Here is a 20,613-nt window from a genome sequence, read left to right on the forward strand (position 1 = left end):
ACAAATTGTCCTTCCTCAGGTGTGTGACAGATATCTCGCATTCCATAGGCCTACCGTACTCTCATCGCTTCATGTAGGCTACAGTACAGTGGATACGTTATAAGCCGTGTGATCGCTGCTATTCCAATTCGAATGTCAATGTGAGAATAATGTTTTGATACCACTCTGTTGATATGAGAAAAGTTTTTGCAAAGGCGGATAGAATGCCATTCTCTCTATCCGACAACCAGTGACGTTTCACAGCTGTAGAGTTTTAAGGTCGACACTATACAGTACCGTACTGTATTCTGATTTCAATACCGGTAGAGTACCTAATTCTTTCCTATTTGGCTTATTTGGCCTTAATTCCTTCAAACTGTACTGAACATTATTATCTTCAAGGTGCAAGAGCAGCAGGCAGGCCTGCTAAATTTCAGAAGCAACTACTCTACATTCAAATCTGAACACTCCAAGACTTGTTTCAAGATTCAAGTTGAATGTCTCAATTCTATATCTGCATGACTTTGTGTGCGTCTTCTCCAAGTGGTTCTATACTGTTTACATCATAATCATCATAGGTTGTTCTGCCATTTGGCAGGTCCAATTATGGTTGTGACCTCCATATCTCTCGATCTTGTGCCCTTTTCTTCACTTCTGCATAATCTTCCTTTCTTTTTCTAACGCTGTCTAATAACTGATATCGTCTCCTTCCTCTTCCTCGTTTTCCTTTTATCATCCCTTCAATACTGTTTTCAATTGAAGATAATTCTTAGATAAAAGCAAAGCATGAAGGCCCATGGAGGGGTGGAAGGCAAAGGCTTTCACTATCCGTAACGCCAGGCTGAGTGACTCAGACGGTTGAGGCGCTGGCCTTCTGATCCCAAATGGCTCAGTCCGGTGGTATTTGGAGGTGCTCAAATACCACAGCCTCTTGTCAGTAGATTTACTGGCAAGTTAAAGAACTCCTGCGGGACTAAATTCCAGCTCTTCGGCGTCTCCGAAAGCCGTAAAAGTAGTTAGTGGGACGTAAAGCCAATAACATTATCTAACCGTAACCTCGGCTTTGAGTGGGGTAGTCACCGAGCTCGATAGCTGCAGTCACTTAACTGCGGCCAGTATCCAGTATCCAGGGTTCGAACTCCACTGTCGGCAGCCCTGAAGATGGTTTTCCGTGGCTTCCCATTTTCATACCAGGCAAATGCTGGGGCTGAACCTTAATTAAGGCCACGGCCGCTTCCTTCCCATTCCTAGGCTTTTCCTATCCCAACGTCGCCATAAGACATATCTGTGTAGGTGCGACGTAAAGCAACTTGTAAAAAAAATTGAGTGGAGCAGAGTGCCTCCAGAAATTAACCTGGTATTCATCTTTGATGTAGACGGAGGGAACCTCAGGACCATGTGCCCCACTTAGTGGGGACAATTTCGTTTCTGATTTCCTTACTGGAGGGATGTAATCACTATTGCGTGTTTCTGTGGTGGTGGGTAGTGTGGTATGATGTCTGAATATGAAGAGGAGAGTGTTGGGACGAGAACATACACCCAGTCCCCGAGCGAGAAGAATTAATCAGAAGCGATTAAAATCACCGATCCGGCCAGTACGCTGACCATTCAGCCAACGGGTCAGATTAATAAAAATATTTTGCACCTTACAACGTTTTCTATAATCACAACTGTGCGCAATTCTACAGTTATCACTTTTAACACAGGTACCGGTAGGCCTACTCTCATTTAACAAGCACCTGCACTCGTACGTGCGTACGAACAAGTCAGCAGGCTGAATGATGGCCGCAGACACTTGTAATACCTAATATGAATCCGACCAAGAGTAGTACGGTTACGCCAGCAACAAATTTTGAGTTCGTGGACTCACGCAGAACTTACGACCATAGCATACGGTATGACGTCCCACATCATAACAATCGTCTGCGCATGTGTAGTGAGCCTGCAGTTTAATGCCGGAGATAGATACTGCTGCGTTTAAAGTTATGTTATTTAAATTCTTCGATGGGACCACTGAGACGATCTAAAGGTTCTATGGACCAGCTCATTAAAGAGGTCCGCTCACATCCTTGCCTCTATGATAAAACTTTGGAAATTTACAAAGATACAAATGCCAAAGAAAAGGCTTGGAGTTCTATAGGACAAGCTTTGCAACAGGACCGTAAGTACATTTAAGATTACAGCTGAAGTGTCGGATTTTTGCTCATATAATTAGGAATACCTCGTATTTATAGCGGATGATCAGCGAATAGAAAACCAAAGCTTGGCTTGTTAATACAACCGTGCTGTGCCAAGCCAAGCTATTGTCAACTCAAAGTACATAGCGTAGCTTAGCTTGTCGTTAGGCAGACATTTTGCGCCTGCGCTCAAGTCCCCAAGAGGGAAATTCGGTTTCTAGTCTTATAAGTCTTTTAAAGATTTTCAAATTTTTAACAGTGAGACGCGGGAATGTCGCAGAATGAGGAAATACCGTACATTTTTAGATCAATTGTGATACCGCACGTTTAGCCTCAGGGAGCTAATGACTCATAGCCTCAGAAGAAATGAATAGACATTTCAAAATTATGATAGGTGTAATAATAATAATAATAATAATAATAATAATAATAATAATAATAATAATAATAATAATACTGGCTTGTGGCCTTTTGAGATGTCTGGTGCAGATCTTCCAAGTTATCGCCCATGGGAAACCTGCTTGTCTATGAGGATGGGGCCCTACCTAAGATAAAAAATAATGTTGAAGATGGCACAAAAAGCCAGTCCAAAACCAGGGGAAATAACCAATGAAGATTAAAATCTCTGACCCTGCCGGGAATCGAACCTGACATCAAAGGCTAGTATGCTAACCAGTTAGTCATGAAGTCGGACGATGATGATGCTTAGTGGCGTATACTGAGGGCTACCAAGGCTATCAGTGAAGCCCAAACCTTAATTGAGAATGATGGAAGTCTAAAACACACTATAATGTAAGCATCTGACACATTGTTCCATTTAGAACACTTGAAAGCAGTGAGAAAAAACGTTGCACATATTTCTGAGAGCAAGACATCGGAAACTGATATTGCAACCCAGACTCTCGTCCTTCTCCACTGCTAACTATCAACCATGCGTTACTCATCGTATATACTTCCTCACCTCATACTTCTGACTTAATTATATAGATAAGAGAGTGCTGGTATTTCATTCCCGTTTACTTCTACATCCTTGTAGGAAGACGCTGCAGGGCTGCTGTTATAGTGCAATATAGTTTTCTTTTATTGGTAGATCTGCTAAAATGAAATGCAGTCTTTCAGTTATAGTGTTCTCTTTTGTTGATTGAAATTGAACCACTGATCTCCCGAGGAAGCTAATTAACCAGTGAACGATAGGTGCGACTTCTGTAAAATTCAACATTTTTATATAATATTAATAATAATAATAATGGTGCACGGCATCTGTGTAGGCTTGGTGGTGACCTGATGAGGATAAAATGAATGGCGAAGACGTCATAAATACCAGTCCCCAAGCCAGGGGAATTAACAGTATGAGGGGTTGATTCTGAAAATTGAACCGGGGTCTTCAGACCAAAGGCAAGCATTATATCCATTTAGCCATGAAGCCAGACTTTAATTTGCTAAACCGTAGGCTACAGTCTCCTCTGATCAAAGGTTGAGCATTGACAGTAGCAGAGGCCAGAACAGTAGCTTGTGAAGCAGCCTTGACAACACAGGAGGCTACTCCATTGGCTATTGGCTGCAGCTCAAAACACTGAAGACTTGACATTCACTAAACCAACCATCGAAAAGGGGTAACCTAAGTCTAGTGGTAGTGTAGCCCACGTCTTGATCCCAGCATACGCCACTGATGATGCCGTCATATTAATACCAATAATCACTCAGCATGGGGGTGTATATATTAATTATTATCACTAGTTTTATGGTTAGGTTCTGTTGAGTAAGAGATTATCAGTAGGCTAAGTTGTTTTTGGAGGCTATCCTGCTGAGATAGGTGAAACTGTCCACACTCTCCAAATGGTGGCTGTCTTTGTTCACTGCCATCACTACTGTATTCGTTTTGCTGATCTTGAGGTAGAACTCCTGAAACTTGGTCTTCTGCACGTTGAGTCTTGCCCGCACCTCATCTTCTGTTTCTCCCCAGATCACGATGTTGTCATCAAAGGTAACTACCGCACCCGACATTACTTTAATGCTCTTCATTTTTTCATCCATAACTGCAATAAACAGCCGTGGGAACAGTAGGCCTACACTGACCGTTTGGATGCCACTCTTGGTCTCGAACTGTGATGAGTGTCCCTGTTCAACCCACATGCAGCTGTACATCATCTGGACTTTATTTACAAGTCCTTCAGGCACCTTCATCTTTCACAAACACTGCCAGACCTTCTCCCTTCTGACACTATTGTGTTAGTGTTGGCTACTGAGTGTATGATTCGAAGCAGTGTATTGATTCATTCAACTGTCCGAGTGAATCGATTTGCAGTAACTGCGAGCTCATGGCACATGATTAAGCTGTCTCATAGCAGACAGTGCTAAGTGGTGCACTCATGGATCAGTAAGAAACAACCTACAGGTCATAATTGGAACACTGGACATTGGCGGATAGCCAAACTACCACTGCGAGCGAGAGATACACTATAATGGACTCTCGCTCTCAGCTCATTTGAAAATAATACCTACTTGCATTCACTGTCCTCTTCTTACAGGGAGGTTTAAAATAATAGTTGGATTTATTTGCAGTGTTAAAAAGGTAGTCAAAACATAATTTAAGTAGCTAGTAAGTAGGTAGGCTATTAGGTTATTCTATTTATTAATTTAATGAATCTTATTATTTATAACTTAGTTGACATTCGACAATTAATTCAAGTCAGCTCTCTAGCCTACCCTGCAAGTATGAGTCATGCTCATGACCACTCAAAATTATCTATTTTTACAGTATATTGGGAAGAACCAGCACTCAGTATTTTCTCAGTTTGTATGCTGCGTCATTGCCAGTGGTGGCTGGTGGTATCTGAAACTGGGTGTTGCACCAAAAGTTTCAGTGTCACATTGTTATAGCTTACAGAAATAACAAGAAACTATATTATCATTAAGTAATGAACTACATTCCTACTAAAACTGAAATATATCTGGCAATTACAACCCAGGAAATAAGAGGCTAATTATACACTGTAACTACGGTTACTCTTAATAATAATGCTATTGGCTTTACGTCCCACTAACAACCTTTTAGAATTGTCGGAGACGCCAAGGTGTCAGAATGTAGTCCTGCAGGAGTTCTTTTACATGCCAGTAAATCTACTGACACGAGGCTGACGTATTTGAGCACCTTCAAATACCAACGGACTGAGCCAGCATCGAACCTGCCACGTTGGGGTCAGAAGACTAGCGTCTTAACCATCTGATTATTATTTATAAATTTCATTTTCCGTATTGACAGATTCAAAGTATAGATAAGAAATGTGTTTTTCCACCATTCAATACGCAATTTATTTTAATAGATTAAGCTAGTACCGGTTTCGGCTCTTTAAATTTATTATATGCTATTGTATACATTTCCATCCCCCATTAGACATCCGGATGCCTAATACAATAACAACTTGTGAATTGTCTAATGGCTAAAACAAAACATGTACTCGCTGATGATGGCCGTTAAAGAGCCGAAACCGGTACTAGCTTAATCTATTAAAATAAATTGTGTATTGAATGGTGGAAAAACACATTTCTTATCTATACTTTAACCGTCTGAACCACTCAGCCTGGCACAGTTACTTTTGTCTCACTTGAATAGAAAATTTGCCGTCCTGTTTATCATTGAAACAAGATGTTGGTAGGTCTAATATTGGGGGTGGTGTGGTATGGCGCGGGAAATAAATCACCTAGCAAGTTGGGCGTGCTGTTAGGATCGCGTAGCTGTGATAGTGGCTTCGAACACCACTGTCGGAAGCCCTGAAGATGGTTTTCCACGGTTTCCTGTTTTCACACCAGGCAAATGTTATGGCTATGCCTTAATTAAAGCCATGGTCGCTTCCTTCCAACTCCTAGCCCTTTCCTATTGCATCGTCGCCGTAAAACCTATCTGCGGCAGTGCAACGTAAAGCAAAAATTTTAAACTAAAAAAATGGAAATGAAATTACCTTTGCGAGAGGAGAGAAAGTAGGAATTAAGTAATCTCCAGAGTGGCGCAATCTAACGGGGTCATTTGGAATTGCTTCTCGATAGGGGACTTGCTAGTCTTGTGCAACTCCCTGAGACTAATACTGGCGAGCATGCTACCTGATGCTATGCAGGCTTGGCTCGTCCCTGCTGAGGTATACTGTGCTGCGCTGTCTGCTACGGAGTTGCCGTAGGAAAGCACACCCCCTGAGTTTGATTCGAAGCCAGGAGTGTTTGTTGGTCCGTTACGAAGCATTAGTATAGCGAACGACCAAAGATGGTTCATTTTAACATGTTTTCGAATATATGTTAGGTTTATTAAACCAAAACATTAGAAGAAAAGACGACAAATGAAGTGTAAAACTATTGGGAGTTGTGCAACACTGCAACAATACCACGTACCGCCACTGATCATTGCGCAAGACTTCAATCATCGAATCATAAGATCACTGGTGTACGTTGACAGTGATTAATTGAGGCAACTGTTGCAATAACTTAACAAAAAAAAAAGACGTTGAATCAGAAAACCATGAATACAGCAATATTTCCAAGCTCTTTGAAATTATTTAAGAAAATACTAAGCAAGAATTGATATGGAATCAACCACCTGGTGACAGCCCTAAATGCAGATCATTCATGATTGTGTGTACAGACATTTTTTTAAATCAAATTCTATATCCTTATTTAATAGAGTTGTCACTGTGGTAGAAAAGTTTTGTAACATCAAAGCTGTATGCAAAGAGATGTTAAAATATCTAACTGTACGTTTTTGCATAAGCAGTGTATTTTATGTAGGTACTACAAATAACATGCCTGCTGTCATTTCTTGATGGATACAGTACTTTTGCATCCATCTCTTGGCACAGGCCAGAGTAAAGTGTAGCTTCCATCGAAGTCCCAGTCAACATCCATGGCTGTGACAATATGGAAGTTGCTGGGGTATGGGTAGTGCTGAGTAATGACATTCAGAGCATGACTAGTGCATCTGAGTGTTATGAAAGGTGCTGCTCATAGGGTCAGTTGTGCTGCAATAGTACTTTCTGACCCAGTGAGGAAAGCAATGGCAAACTACCTCACTCCTCATCTTGCCTAGTACGCCTCATTTTGGTGCTGCGATTGGTTTTTGGGGTTTCCTCATAACCGCATAACCTTTGCTGGTGCTATTTGAGGATCCAACCAGCCTCTGGGCTGATGACCTAACAGACAGACTACAAATAAATGTGAACTTATGGTATATTTGGCTGATTTTCAGCTCTTAAAAAAAACTCAGACTGAGCACTGTGTGAGAGAGTTTTTTTTTTTGCATAAAATTATATTCCAATCTGAGAAAAAGAAATGACTAACATTAAGATAATTTAATTTTCAGCTAAAATTTTGAAAGTTGAATGGAAGAAACTTCGTGACTGCTTCAGGGAGGCACTGAAGAGAGAAAAGAGATGTCTGAATGACCAGCCAGATAGAACTTTTGCACAATGGAAATATCGTACAGAGATGGAATTCATTTTACCTTTCATGAATTCTAGGGAGTAAGTATATTATAGGATGTAAAGAACTTCAGTCATTTCTAAAGTTAAAAATTTCATTGTTCCGTATTGAAGAATATTACAGTTAAAATTGTATTGAATAGGTTAAATCTCTTTATCAATTATTTCAATTTCAGTCATTTTTCATCTGCAACAAATTGTCTTTCTTCTTCTCTTCTTACCCTCGTCTGTGTAGGTCTCACTGCCTCTTCAGTCCTTTTTTTGAGCTCTACAATAATAATTCTATAAGCAAATAATTTACAAGAAGTATCCCATATGGACCAGAAAGACTACTACAAAACTCATCAGACAAAAGCCAACCAAAAGCACAGATATACAGTACCACTCATTATTCTTCAAATTGAAAAACATGTTATTATGGTATGTGTTATTAATTAAGAGGTCCAAGGCATGTTCAAACATTCTGAGCAAGGTAAATTTCTGTCAAGTAGGATTCTACCTTTCGTACACATAGTCCCTATGAGAATTTCTCCTCTAACAGTTTAGGGACCAGTGGTGGGTTGTATATTGCCATACTAAGGAAAAGGGCAGGGACTACCTGAATTTGAAAAATGAGAATATGGAGATTAAAGTTCACAAGTGATAAGCTTTAACAGCTTCATTTCAAGTATTACTAATACCGTATTGACTATAATCAATTAGTAAATATTCAAGATAAACTTAAATATTATAAACTAAGTGGTTCGCCTATTCAATACAATACCGGTATATAATTTATTATATTTAGTACATGTTTCGTCCCCTAACATTAATATATCAGAAATACAAAATAGATATTATTAAAATTGGAAAGACACATTAAAATATTGATATATGGTTACAACATTTAAAATGAGATCTTAGAAATTTTGTTAAAATTGTAAGTCATATGATAGATAAAACAGTTAAATTGTCCATTATACTCTTGATGATATTCTTGGAAAATACCAGTTGTGCTTTATAAAATCTTAAATGATCAATTGTTGTAAATAGCACACTTGATTTGTATCTCTTGATGAAAGATTTGTTAAATCTTTGGTATGCTTTCTTTAGATAGTATAATATATTGAATGCTTCAGAATTTAAAGTCAACTCGGGGCCATAGTGGCAAAGTTCTTTGTAGTAATGGATATAATTTTATTCCACTCCCCGCTCAGCGTAGTAACTACCAGTACTTGTTTTAAAGCAGATGCACACTTACCTCGCTAGAAGTGAGTCCTTCTTTGCACATCGGGACCAATAATAAGGAATAAAATTATATCCATTACTACAAAGAACTTTGCCACTACGGCCCTGAGTTGACTTTAAATTCTGAAGCATTCAATATATTATACTATCTAAGGAATGCATACCAAAGATTTAACAAATCTTTCATCAAGAGATACAAATCAAGTGTGCTATTTACGACAATTGATCATTTAAGATTTTATAAAGCACAACTGGTGTTTTCCAAGAATATCATCAAGAGTATAATGGACAATTTAACTGTTTTATCTATCATATGACTTACAATTTTAACAAAATTTCTAAGATCTCATTTGAAATGTCGTAACCATACATCAATATTTCAATGTGTCTTTCCAATTTTTATAATATCTATTTTGTATTTCTGATATATTAATGTTAGGGGACGAAACATGTACTAAATATAATAAATTATATATTGTATTGAATAGGTGGACCACTTAATTTATAATATTTAAGTTTATCTTGAATATTTACTAATTAAAGTTTAATCAATTTCCCATTACTTTCTACTGTATGGATGACATTAAAATTAATGTATTAACTATAAAACAAGCAGGAAAATGTATTTATGGCACAGCATCTTACTAGAATGATTAGATTACCAACAAGAAATAAACAAGGTAGCAATGTAACAAAAAATATGGCTTCTGATTGAGATAGCTAGATAGCTAAAAATAAAATTCAGAAACTCAATTGTCAAAAAATTACCAGTGTTTTGCCCAGAGTGCGGCATGGGCTCATCAGTTGGATACCGCACCTTTCCAAGACACTGGCTGGCTAGCACACCGGTAGCGACACCACTGTAAGCCATACACGTGATAAGCACAGTGCAGTGCCGGCCAGTGTCTTGGAAAGGTGCGGTATCCTACTAATGAGCCCATACCGCACTCTGGGCGAAATACTGGTAATTTTTTGACGATTGAGTTTCCTGAATTTTATTTTTAAGGTAGCAATGTGCAGACACTGCTTTCTTGTATTGTAGCCAGTATTTACTGTCCTCTGTCAATGTTGTGCATGGAATGAATGAATGAAAGTAAAAGCTTAAAATGCAGTACTTCTGCAGATAATGCTTTCTACAGTGCAGTCTCTATGTACTGCTTTCTGTCATTGTAGACGTTGAAAGAATTGCAAAGGCAGTTACTGATTTTTCCTTATGTTTTGAACAAAAAGTCATGTTACTGCTTTTAATGGCTGTATTATGTTGCAGAATTGATACAAAACTCTCCACATTTGTTTAATTCTGCAGTTACTGACTTTTTCCTTAGCCATAGCACAATGAGGGCCATGAATCAGAATATGTCTGAGATGCCTACTTCTCTTCTACAGGAACTAGTGTTCCGACTCTCAGGACAGTTTATAAGACCCCTCAACCATTGCCTATTGATTCATGAATTTGAACGTGATTACTGTAACCCACTTCTTAACCCACACCTGAACCACAAACTGCGTCCTCAAAAGAGAAACTCGATCAACCACAACAGTGATAGTTCTAACAGTTTGAAAGGTTTCAAATCACTTGACTATTGCTCTATGACATTTTTGATTACGGATTTCTTTGTACTTGAACAATAACTCATACATCCCCAAATGAATCTCATTAGATGTGGTGGTGGTGATTATTGTTTTAACAGGTAGTACAACTAGGTAACCATTCTCTATATAACACTAATCAGAGAGAAAAAGGAATCTGACATTTCAAAAAATGAACGTATTGGCCAATGAAAGCCAAGGGCCATGAAGGACATGAAAATAAAAGACTCCTTAGCCCTCAAATGCTCAAATAGCGTTGGGGTTAGAAAAGATAGGATAAAATGAAGGAATCTGACATTTCAAAAAATGAACGTATTGGCCAATGAAAGCCAAGGGCCATGAAGGACATGAAAATAAAAGACTCCTTAGCCCTCAAATGCTCAAATAGCATTGGGGTCGGAAAAGATAGGATAAATTAAAGTGAGCAGCTTGGCACAAGTAAGTGGAAGCAGTGCCAGGGCTGAGCTTTTGGCCCCATGGTTGCCAGTCCACGCTTCCAAGTTCAGAGCTCCTGTGGCCCCCTATTAGTCACCTCTTATGACAGGCAGGAGATAATGTGGGTGTTATTCTACCACCCCCACCCATAGGGGGTAATATTATTACAAATAAGCTTCTATATTTATATTTTGTGATTATTACTTATTTAATACTGACTGTAGGACTTCTATGTTAATTGCAATGGATGGCTATGAGTTCATAAATATACAGTAGTATTTATAAAATACATGTAATTATGAATGATTACATGCATAATTATGAAAATCTTACCCCCAAATATTTTAACATAAACACCTGACATAATCAAGCTCATACTTAGTGAATATTAAAATAAAATCAAATAGAATAAATCAAGAAAAATCAAGGCATTAGAGAGAGAAGATGGATCCTAGTACATGACAAAAAGGGTCTTCAGATGGTGATGGCAAAGTATTTTGAAAAACTTTATAATGAGGACAACTGCTCGGAGGAAGGAGGAGATAAGAAAATGGAAATAATAGATGGAGAAAAAGAAGAGAACCCATTAACATGGTTGGAACTTGAAAGAGCAGCGAAAGCAATGACCAAAGGTAAAGCAAGTGGAAAAGACAAATTCAATGCTGATATGATTAAGGCAGCAGCAAGCATTGGACTGCAGTGGCTATACAGAGCCCTCAATGCCGTATGGAAGGATGAAAGGTTACCTGAAGATTGGCAGCAAGGAAGCATTGTTCCACTGTTCAAAGAAGGAAATAGGAAGAAATGTGAAAATTATAGAGGTATAACTCTATTATCACATGGGTTAAAAATAATGGAGAAAATCATAGACAAAAGACTGAGGGATATAATAGAAACACAGTTAGAGAAAGAACAATATGACTTCAGACCGAATAGATCAACAATAGACTTGATATTTACAGTGCAAATGATAATGGAAAAACATCTGAAAAGGAACAAGGAAATCATATTCGTGTTTTTGGATTTGGATAAAGCTTATGATACAGTTAAGAGAAAACATGTATGGGAATGCCTACTGAAAAGGAATGTACCAAAATCATTAGTTAACAAGATAAAAATGTTGTATCACGAGAGTAAAAGCAGTGTACAAGTGGGGAGTGGTGACTGAAACATTTTATAAAAAACAGGTCTCAAGAAAGGAAGTGCACTGTTGCCATTTTTGTTTATTATATTGATGGATGAAATCATAAAACGTGTAAAACAGAGTATCAGTAGTGATGAAGTGAATGCTTTGGTATTTGCAAATTATGTGGTGATTTGGGGAAATGGAGAAAAGGAAGTACAAAGGAGACACTGGACGTTTGGAATGAAAATGTGAAGGAGTTTGGAATGGCAATTAGTAAAAAAAAAAAACTATAGTCATGCACTGTGGAAAAGAGAAAAAGAGAAGCCAAGTGAACTTAGATAGAGAACAGTTGGAGAATGTATAACAGTATATAACAGGGAACTGGAAATCAGTAGGGATGACATAAAATTGTTAATGCTCAACTGTAGAAGCATTGTAAACAAAGGAATCGAATTAAGTAATTTAATAGATGTATACTTACCAGATATTGTAATAGGAGTTAAATCATGGCCGAGAAATGATATAATGGATGCAGAAATATTCTCACAGAACTGGAGTGTGTATCGTAGAGATAGGATAGGAATGGTAAGAGGGGAAGTATTCATTCTGGTGAAAGAAGAATTTGTAAGCTACAAAAAAGTTAAGGATGAAAAACATGAAATTGGAGTGTACAGACCGGGAAAGGGTAGCGCTGACGCTGATTCAGAATTATTTGATAAAATAATCAGCTATGTTGGAAATGATATGGAAAGGAATGTGATAGTAGCGGGTGATCTCAATTTACCAAATGTCAGTTGGGAAGGTAATGCGAACGACAGGAAGCATGAACAACAAATGGCAAATAAGTTAATATGGGAAGGGCAGCTGATTCAGAAAGTGATGGAACCAACTAGAGGGAAGAATATTTTGGATGTGGTGCTGATAAAACCGGATGAGCTCTATAGAGAAACCTAAGTAATAGATGGTATTAGTTATCACGAAGCCGTTTTGGTCGTAGTTAAAAATAAATCTGAAAGAAAGGAAGGTATTAAAATTAGGACTATTAGGCAGTAAAATATGGCTGATAAAACAGGCATGAGGCAGTTTTTAAAAAGTAACTATCATCGCTGGAAAATGGTAAATAAAAATGTAAACAGACTCTGGGATGGGTTTAAAGCAATTGTTGAGGAATGTGAAAATAGGTTTGTACCTTTAAAGGTGGTAAGGAATAGTAAGGATCCACTATATTATAACAGAGAATTAAAGAGACTCAGAAGGAGATGCAGATTGGAATGAAATAGAGTTAGAAATGGTTATGGAAGTAAGGAGAAATTGAAGGAACTTACTAGAAAATTGAATCTAGCAAAGAAGTCAGCTAAGGATAATATGATGGCAAGCATAATTGGTGGTCATACAAATTTTAGTGAAAAATGGAAGGGTATGTATAGGTACTTTAAGGCAGAAACAGGTTCAAAGATTCCAGGAATCATTAATGAACAAGGGGAGTGTGTATGCGAGGATCTTCAAAAGGCAGAAGTATTCAGTCAGCAGAATGTAAAGATTGTTGGTTACAAGGATAATGTCCAGATAGGGGAGGTGAGTAATACTAAAGAAGTATTAAAATTTATCTATGATAACAATGACATTTACAGTAAGATACAAACGTTGAAAGCTAGAAAAGCAGCTGGAATTGATCAGATTTCTGGGGATATACTAAAGGCAATGTATTGGGGTATAGTACCATATCTGAAATACTTATTTGATTATTGTTTGGTTGAAGGAGCTATACCAAATGAATGGAGAGTTGGTATAGTAGCCCCTGTGTATAAAGGAAAGGGTGATAGACATAAACCTGAAAATTACAGGCCAGTCAGTTTGACATGCATTGTATGTAAGCTTTGGAAAAGCATTCTTTCTGATTATATTACACATGTTTGCAAAATTAATAACTGATTTGACAGTAGGCAGTTCGGGTTTAGGAAAGGTTATTTCACTGAAGCTCAGCTTGTAGGATTTCAGCAAAATATAGCAGATTTCCTGGATTCAGGAGGCCAAATGGACTGTATTGCAATTGACCTATCTAAGGCATTTGATAGGGTAGATCATGGAAGACTACTGGAAAAAATGAGGCTATTGGACTAGAAAAAAGAGTGATTGAATGGGTGGCTATATTTCTAGAAAATAGAACTCAGAGAATTAGAGTAGGCGAAGCCTTATCTGACCGTGTAATAATTAAGTGGGGAATTCCTCAAGGCAGTATTATTGGACCTTTATATTTTCTTATATATATCAATGATATGTGTAAAGAAATGGAATCAGAGATAAGGCTGTTTGCAGATGATGTTATTCTGTACAGAGTAATAAATAAATTACAAGATTGTGAGCGGGTGCAGGCTGACCTTGATAATGTTGTGAGATGGACGGTGGACAATGGTGATGATAAACGGGGTTAAAAGTCAGGTTGTGAGTTTCACAAATATGAAAAGTCCACTCAGTTTTAATTACTGTGTTGATGGGGTGAAAGTTCCTTTTGGGGATTGTTGTAAGTACCTAGGTGTTAATATAAGAAAAGACCTCCATTGGGGTAATCATATAAATATGATTGTTAATAAAGGATACAGATCTCTGCACATGGTTATGAGGTTATTTAGGGGTTGTAGTAAGGATGTAAAGGGGAGGGCATATAAGTCTCTGGTTAGACCCCAACTAGAGTATGGTTCCAGTGTATGAGACCTTCACCAGGATTACTTGATTCAAGAAGTGGAAAGAATCCAAAGAAATGCAGCTCGATTTGTTCTGGGTGATTTCCAACAAAAGAGTGGCGTTACAAGAATGTTGCAAAGTTTGGGCTGGGAAGACTTGGGAGAAAGGAGACGAGCTGCTTGACTAAGTGGTTTGTTCCGAGCTGTCAGTGGAGAAATGGCGTGGGAGGACATGAGTAGATGAATAAGTTTTAGTGGTGTCTTCAAAAGTAGGAAAGATCACAATATGAAGATAGAGTTGGAATTCAAGGGGACAAATTGGGGAAAATATTTCTTTATAGGAAGGGGAGTTAGGGATTGGAATAACTTACCAAGGGAGATTTTGAATCAATTTCCAATTTCTTTGCGATCATTTAAGAAAAGGCTAGGAAAACAACAGATGGGGAATCTGCCACCTGGGCGACTGCCTAAATGCAGGTCAGTAGTGATTGATACATACAGGGTAGCATTATTAATGGAAGTAATGAAATCAACCCTGAAATTAATAACAGACTAAGTAAAGGTACAACATTTTATCATCAAGGCTAAGAACTTATATGGGATGACAAAGTACCTAAGATAACGAAATTAACATTATATAAACAGTATTTCATACCAATTGTAACATATGGACTAGAAACACTGGTAACTAATAAGAGACAAGATAGTAAGATCCAAGCACTAGAAATGAAATTTTTAAGAACATCAGTTAAAAAGACAAGAAGAGATAGAATTCAAAATATTAAAATCAGAGAAGAGCTGAATATAGAACCGTTAGTACAGAACATACAGAAAGCAAGACTGAAATGGTTCGGACATGTAAAATGAATGGGAAAGGAATGGGTAGGAAGAAGGGAATTGGAAAGAGAAGTTAAGGGAAAGAGACCAGTTGGAAGACCAAGAAGGTGGATGGATCAGATTTTGAAGGACATTAGAGAAGCTGGATTGGATGTGGCAGAAGTAATGGAGCATGAAAAGTGGAATGACAGAAAGGAGTGGAGGAGGCTTGTAAACCACATCTGGGCGACTGGAGTGGGACATTGATGATGATGATGATGATGATGATGACTTATTGAATATTAAAAGCTGACTTCTTAATGAAGCTGAAGTAGAACACCTGTAAAACAATGGAGGAGTTTAAATCTTATTAAAACACACTGCAAACCTAAGAGAAGATATTTATTGTTGACTAGAAATCATTGTCAACCGAATTTGAGGCTTTGAACTTATGAAAGCTACAAAATGTGTTTGAGAGAATGAAACTGCAACATTCACATGCAGCAAGCAGTCGTTAACTGACTTTTTACAGCTTCTATCAGTTAATCATCACCCTCGTCCCACAGAGACAAGAATTTTCAATAGAGTTCACGTCCTTAACTGGAAAAATAAAAGTACAGAGGGAAAAGATATTAGCTATACTGGGGGATTATTGGATTAAGGGTAGATTATTAAAAGCCATCAAAGGCATTTACATTGACAATCGGGCTGCAGTGAGAATTGATGGTAGAATGAGTTCTTGGTTTAAGGAACTTAAGACTGTAATCATACATGTTTACATAGATCATCCAATGAGAGGTAGAATGTGGGAGGGAGGGATTGATTCAGTTAGGTGGAAGTGTAGTAAGCAGTTTGGCGTATGCCAATGACTTGGTCTTAATGGCAGACTGTGCTGAAAGCCTGCAATCTAATACCTTGGAACTGAAAAAAATAGGTGCAAGATATGAAAATTAGCGTTTCCAAGACGTAAGTGATGTCAGTAGGTAAGAAACCTAAGAACAGCAGCGAGAGAAATTGAATCAAGGTGCAGTAAAGCTAATGCAGTGAGCTTGCAGTTGCTATCAGCAGTATTGCCTCACTTCGACTACTGTGATGCCGTGTACAACGACCTGACTACTACTTAAAAAGTTTTTCCTATCATCCTTTCTCAGTTCAATACGGACAAAAATGAAATTCCTAGGTTTAAACTGACTACTACTCTTAACGACAAACTACAACGCGCGCAAAACGCCTGTGTTCGCTATATATGTGACCTACGTTACTTTGACCATGTTACACCTGCCTATGATGAGCTCGGTTGGCTAAAACTCAAACAGCGCCGTAATCTTCATGCTTTATGCCTTCTTCGTCAAATACTCTCCTCATGCACACCTCCCTACTTGTACAGTCAATTTCACCACCTCTCATCCAATCACAGTTTTGGAACACGGTCAAAATTTGATGCACTCTTATCTATTCCACCTCACCGCACCACACGATACACAAACTCATTTGTTATTTCTTCAGCACGACAATGGAATGCACTACCCGTCTCTGTCAGAGGAGCCTCACCTGCTAGTTTTAGGCAACTTTGTCACCGCTACCTACTAAGTAATGCTATGGAAATATTGTAGATTTAGCCTTCCTCAAACTATAGACTTTATATAATCCCACTGTTATTACCAAGGATAATAGAAATTAGCTAATCATGTCATAATTGTGTAAATAATAATCATCATCATCATCATCATCATCATCATCATCATCATTCTCCTATTTTTTCCTTTTTTAAATCATAATATTGTATTGTTTAGTAGTTGCAAGATGTTTCAATTGTAAGTGTACTTATTTCAATTTTGCACATGTAGAAACTGTATTTTCTGGTTAGATGGAAGAGAGGGCCTAATGGCCTTAATCTTGCCAGACAAAATAAATCGTATTGTATTGTATTGTATTGTATTGTATTGTATTCTGTAAGAAATATGTCAACTCCTGGATGAAACTATCATTACACTGGTCTGTTTCTGGACCAAATTTGCTGTACAGTAGTGAAAGCTGGGTTGACTCAGGATGTATTATTCATCAATTAGAAGTAACAGATATGAAAGTAGCATGAATTATTGCTGATACAAACAGGTGGGAACAATGTCAGGAGGGTACACAGAATGAGGATGTAAGGGCTACGATAGGAATGAACTCGATGGATGAAGCTGTACGCATAAACAGGCGTCCGTGGTGGGGTTATATGAAGTGAATGGAGGAGGATAATGGACTCCGTCTGGAGGATAAGAGAAGAAGTGATCAAGATGACAATGGTTGAACTCAGTTTGTAATTATTTAAAGATAAGAGGTATGGAGCCGGCCCCGTGGTGTAGGGGGTAGCGTGCCTGCCTCTTACCCGGAGGTCCCGGATTCGATTCCTGGCCAGATCAGAGATTTTTACCTGGACCTGAGGGCTGGTTCGTGGTCCACTCAGCCTACGTGATTAGAATTGAGGAGCTATCTGATGGTGAGATAGCGGCCCCAATCCAGAAAGCCAAGAATAACGGCTGAGAGGATTCATTGTGCTGACCACACGACACGTCGTAATCTGCAGGCCTTCGGGCTGAGCAGCGGTCGCTTGGTAGGCCAAGGCCCTTCAAGGGCTGTAGTGCCATGGGGTTTGGTTTGGTAAGAGGTATGGAATTAAACAAGGCCACAGAGGTAGTTATAAATGGAGGATTGTAGAGATATTTAATAAATTCACAGAGGCTTGCAGTCTGAATGCTGAAAGGCATTATGTCTACCTCTGAATTGCAGGAATTTTTAAGCCTTTTCTTTCACAGTATCGATTATCTAGAAGTTTTAAACTAACGCTGGAGTATAGCTTTTGTGTGCACGTCCATTATTGAGAGTGTCTGTTATTTAGAAATAACTGTATAATTTTAAAACGTGTATTTCTGCCAGGGAATTATGAAGTGTCCATTATTTAGAATTGTCCATTATTCAGAGATGTATGTTATGAGAAGTTCTACTGTACAAACGTATTAGCTCTGTGAACTTTTAAACTGTTACCGGTATTTAGATCTGTTTATTTTCTTTTTGTACTCTGAAGTCCTGGCTTGCTCTCTGATGTTATGTTTGCACAGGTATTCATATTTGTAAATTATAACAGCTAGTATTGAGAGAGGTGATAAATAAGTTTAGTGTGAAACCCTTACATTCAGGATATCCACTTTTAGTACCAGGATATATCTATCTTTGGAAAAACTTCAGTTATTCATCTGATGCTAGACTAGTGATTGAATGAATCCTTTATCTTGGCTGTTCTTGGTGTGTTACAGGAATATATCTTGTGCTCCTGATACGTCTCAGATCACACCTTTTGAAAGTGATTGCTCAGTTAATAAGATAGATATAGAAGAAGAAGAAGAAATTGAATATCATCTACCAGAAGTAGTAACTCCAGGATGTGATGACACGCAGACAGTGGTGCGATACCTGACAGCTGTGGATCAGCCTCAGAAAAAATGTACAGACCCACTGGATATGTTCTTTGCCAGCATGTGTGAGACTACCAAGAGGCTGCCACCTCCATATCAGAACACAATCAAGAGGGAGCTATTCCAGGTTGTGATGCAGGCAGAGGAGCAGCATCAGTTAGAACAGACTTCTCCCCTACAGTACAGCTCCCGGAATGCCATGCCCTGGAATCCTCCGACAAGCTCAACTGACTTGGAGGATAGTGCAACTCCATCCTTTACTGATGGCAGTGTTCATGTTCTCAAAGTGGTCAATATTCCTGTCCAGAGAGGTGCTTCAGAACGAGACTGCTTAATATGAAATTTGAAAGACGAGTTAATTTTGTATCTTGTTTGTGTGGTGGAAACAAGTTACTAATTGTGTCTGGCATTATTCTACGTACTGTAGAGTCTCGATTATCCAAGTTAATATGGACCAAGACTACGTTGGGTAAAAGGTTGATTGGGAGAACTTCACTACCTGCTGACCACCCTAAATAGCATAATAATGAAGTTTAAATAGTGGAAATATTAATTCAGCATTCAGGTAGAATGCGCTGCTGTCACCCAACTTCAGCTTGTTAATAGATCGCGGCCATGACCTGGGAGCTTACGCCCCCAGATCCGCTTTACTTACTCCTCTCACACTGACAGATTCCGTTACCAACCCGTGCATAATAGAAACACAAGTAAATAAAATCTGTAAAGGAGAATATTTGGTATGAAACTTGCTGTAATGCAGGGAGGGTACAACTTGCTAGCAGAATATTGAAATGCAATTTAAGCTTTATAATAGGGGTGAGAGGTTTTGGTAGAAGACACCGCAGAACAACAAAGTAATCAATTTCATATAATAACTATTTAAAGTCACCAAAAAAAAAGTGTATTTCCTGTCCATTAACATACCAACGACATTGACCACTGCCTTCAACTCGGTGATAACCTGTAAAAGCTATGTGATTCTTGTTCATACTTAATTTTATATTATGCCCACACCTTTCACAAAGTCTGTACTTGAAATCAACTCATGTCATTGATAAAACTGATAAATTGCAGAAATCATTCTTATAATTAAAGGAAAAATTGCTAGCGTTCACAACACGGCCTTTACACACAGCCATATCAATAACCAAGCAAGCAAACACCAACAGGGATAATGAATAAACTATACACTCAGGGGACCTAACAATGTGCTGTTCATACATACCGCGTCTAGATGTCTGTGCTACAAGTGGTGACCACTGGTGTTGATGTTGATCAGTGTTGTTACTGAAAACTGATTAGAAATTAGACAGTCCCTTTACTCATTACACGAAAAAGAAGGAACAAATCAAGTTAAAATGAACTCTAGGTATTTAAAAATATGGTATGTATACATTTAAAAAAACCCAATAAACAATACTGTATGTATCAAATAATTAAGCTTATATTTTCGTTAGCCTTTAACAGTCTTCAGATTGATTATGCTGCCTCACTTTTTTGCCATCATATTGCGCAGACAACGCAGCATCCTAATGTCGGACAGTGATACATCATCTTGCTGTCCTGAATAGAGCAGTCACTGTCTTTTTGACCACAGTCAAACCATCAATATGTCAGATTTTGCTTTCTACATTGTTTATGTCATAATTTTTATCTTGG

The 20,613-nt window shown here is 38.2% G+C and overlaps 1 protein-coding gene across 1 annotated transcript; it reads left to right on the plus strand.

Moving 5' to 3' along the window:
• The first annotated feature begins 1,923 nt into the window (after positions 1 to 1,923).
• Positions 1,924 to 20,361, plus strand: LOC136878730 (uncharacterized). Its single transcript, XM_067152177.2, has 3 exons — positions 1,924 to 2,140; positions 7,501 to 7,660; positions 18,796 to 20,361. Exons 1-3 carry the CDS (start codon positions 1,984 to 1,986, stop codon positions 19,292 to 19,294), a joined length of 816 nt encoding a protein of 271 aa, XP_067008278.1. The 5' UTR covers positions 1,924 to 1,983; the 3' UTR covers positions 19,295 to 20,361.
• Positions 20,362 to 20,613: the final 252 nt, after the last annotated feature.

The sequence above is a fragment of the Anabrus simplex genome, chromosome 8 (assembly GCF_040414725.1).
Source record: "Anabrus simplex isolate iqAnaSimp1 chromosome 8, ASM4041472v1, whole genome shotgun sequence".
NCBI classification, from domain to species: domain Eukaryota; kingdom Metazoa; phylum Arthropoda; class Insecta; order Orthoptera; family Tettigoniidae; genus Anabrus; species Anabrus simplex.

Coding starts and splice junctions, on each gene's coding strand:
- LOC136878730 (XM_067152177.2), top strand. CDS start 1,984: ATGGGACCACTGAGACGATCTAAAGGTTCTATGGACCAGCTCATTAAA. Junction 2,141..7,500: donor ACAAGCTTTGCAACAGGACC/GTAAGTACATTT, acceptor TTTAATTTTCAG/CTAAAATTTTGAAAGTTGAA. Junction 7,661..18,795: donor CCTTTCATGAATTCTAGGGA/GTAAGTATATTA, acceptor GGTGTGTTACAG/GAATATATCTTGTGCTCCTG.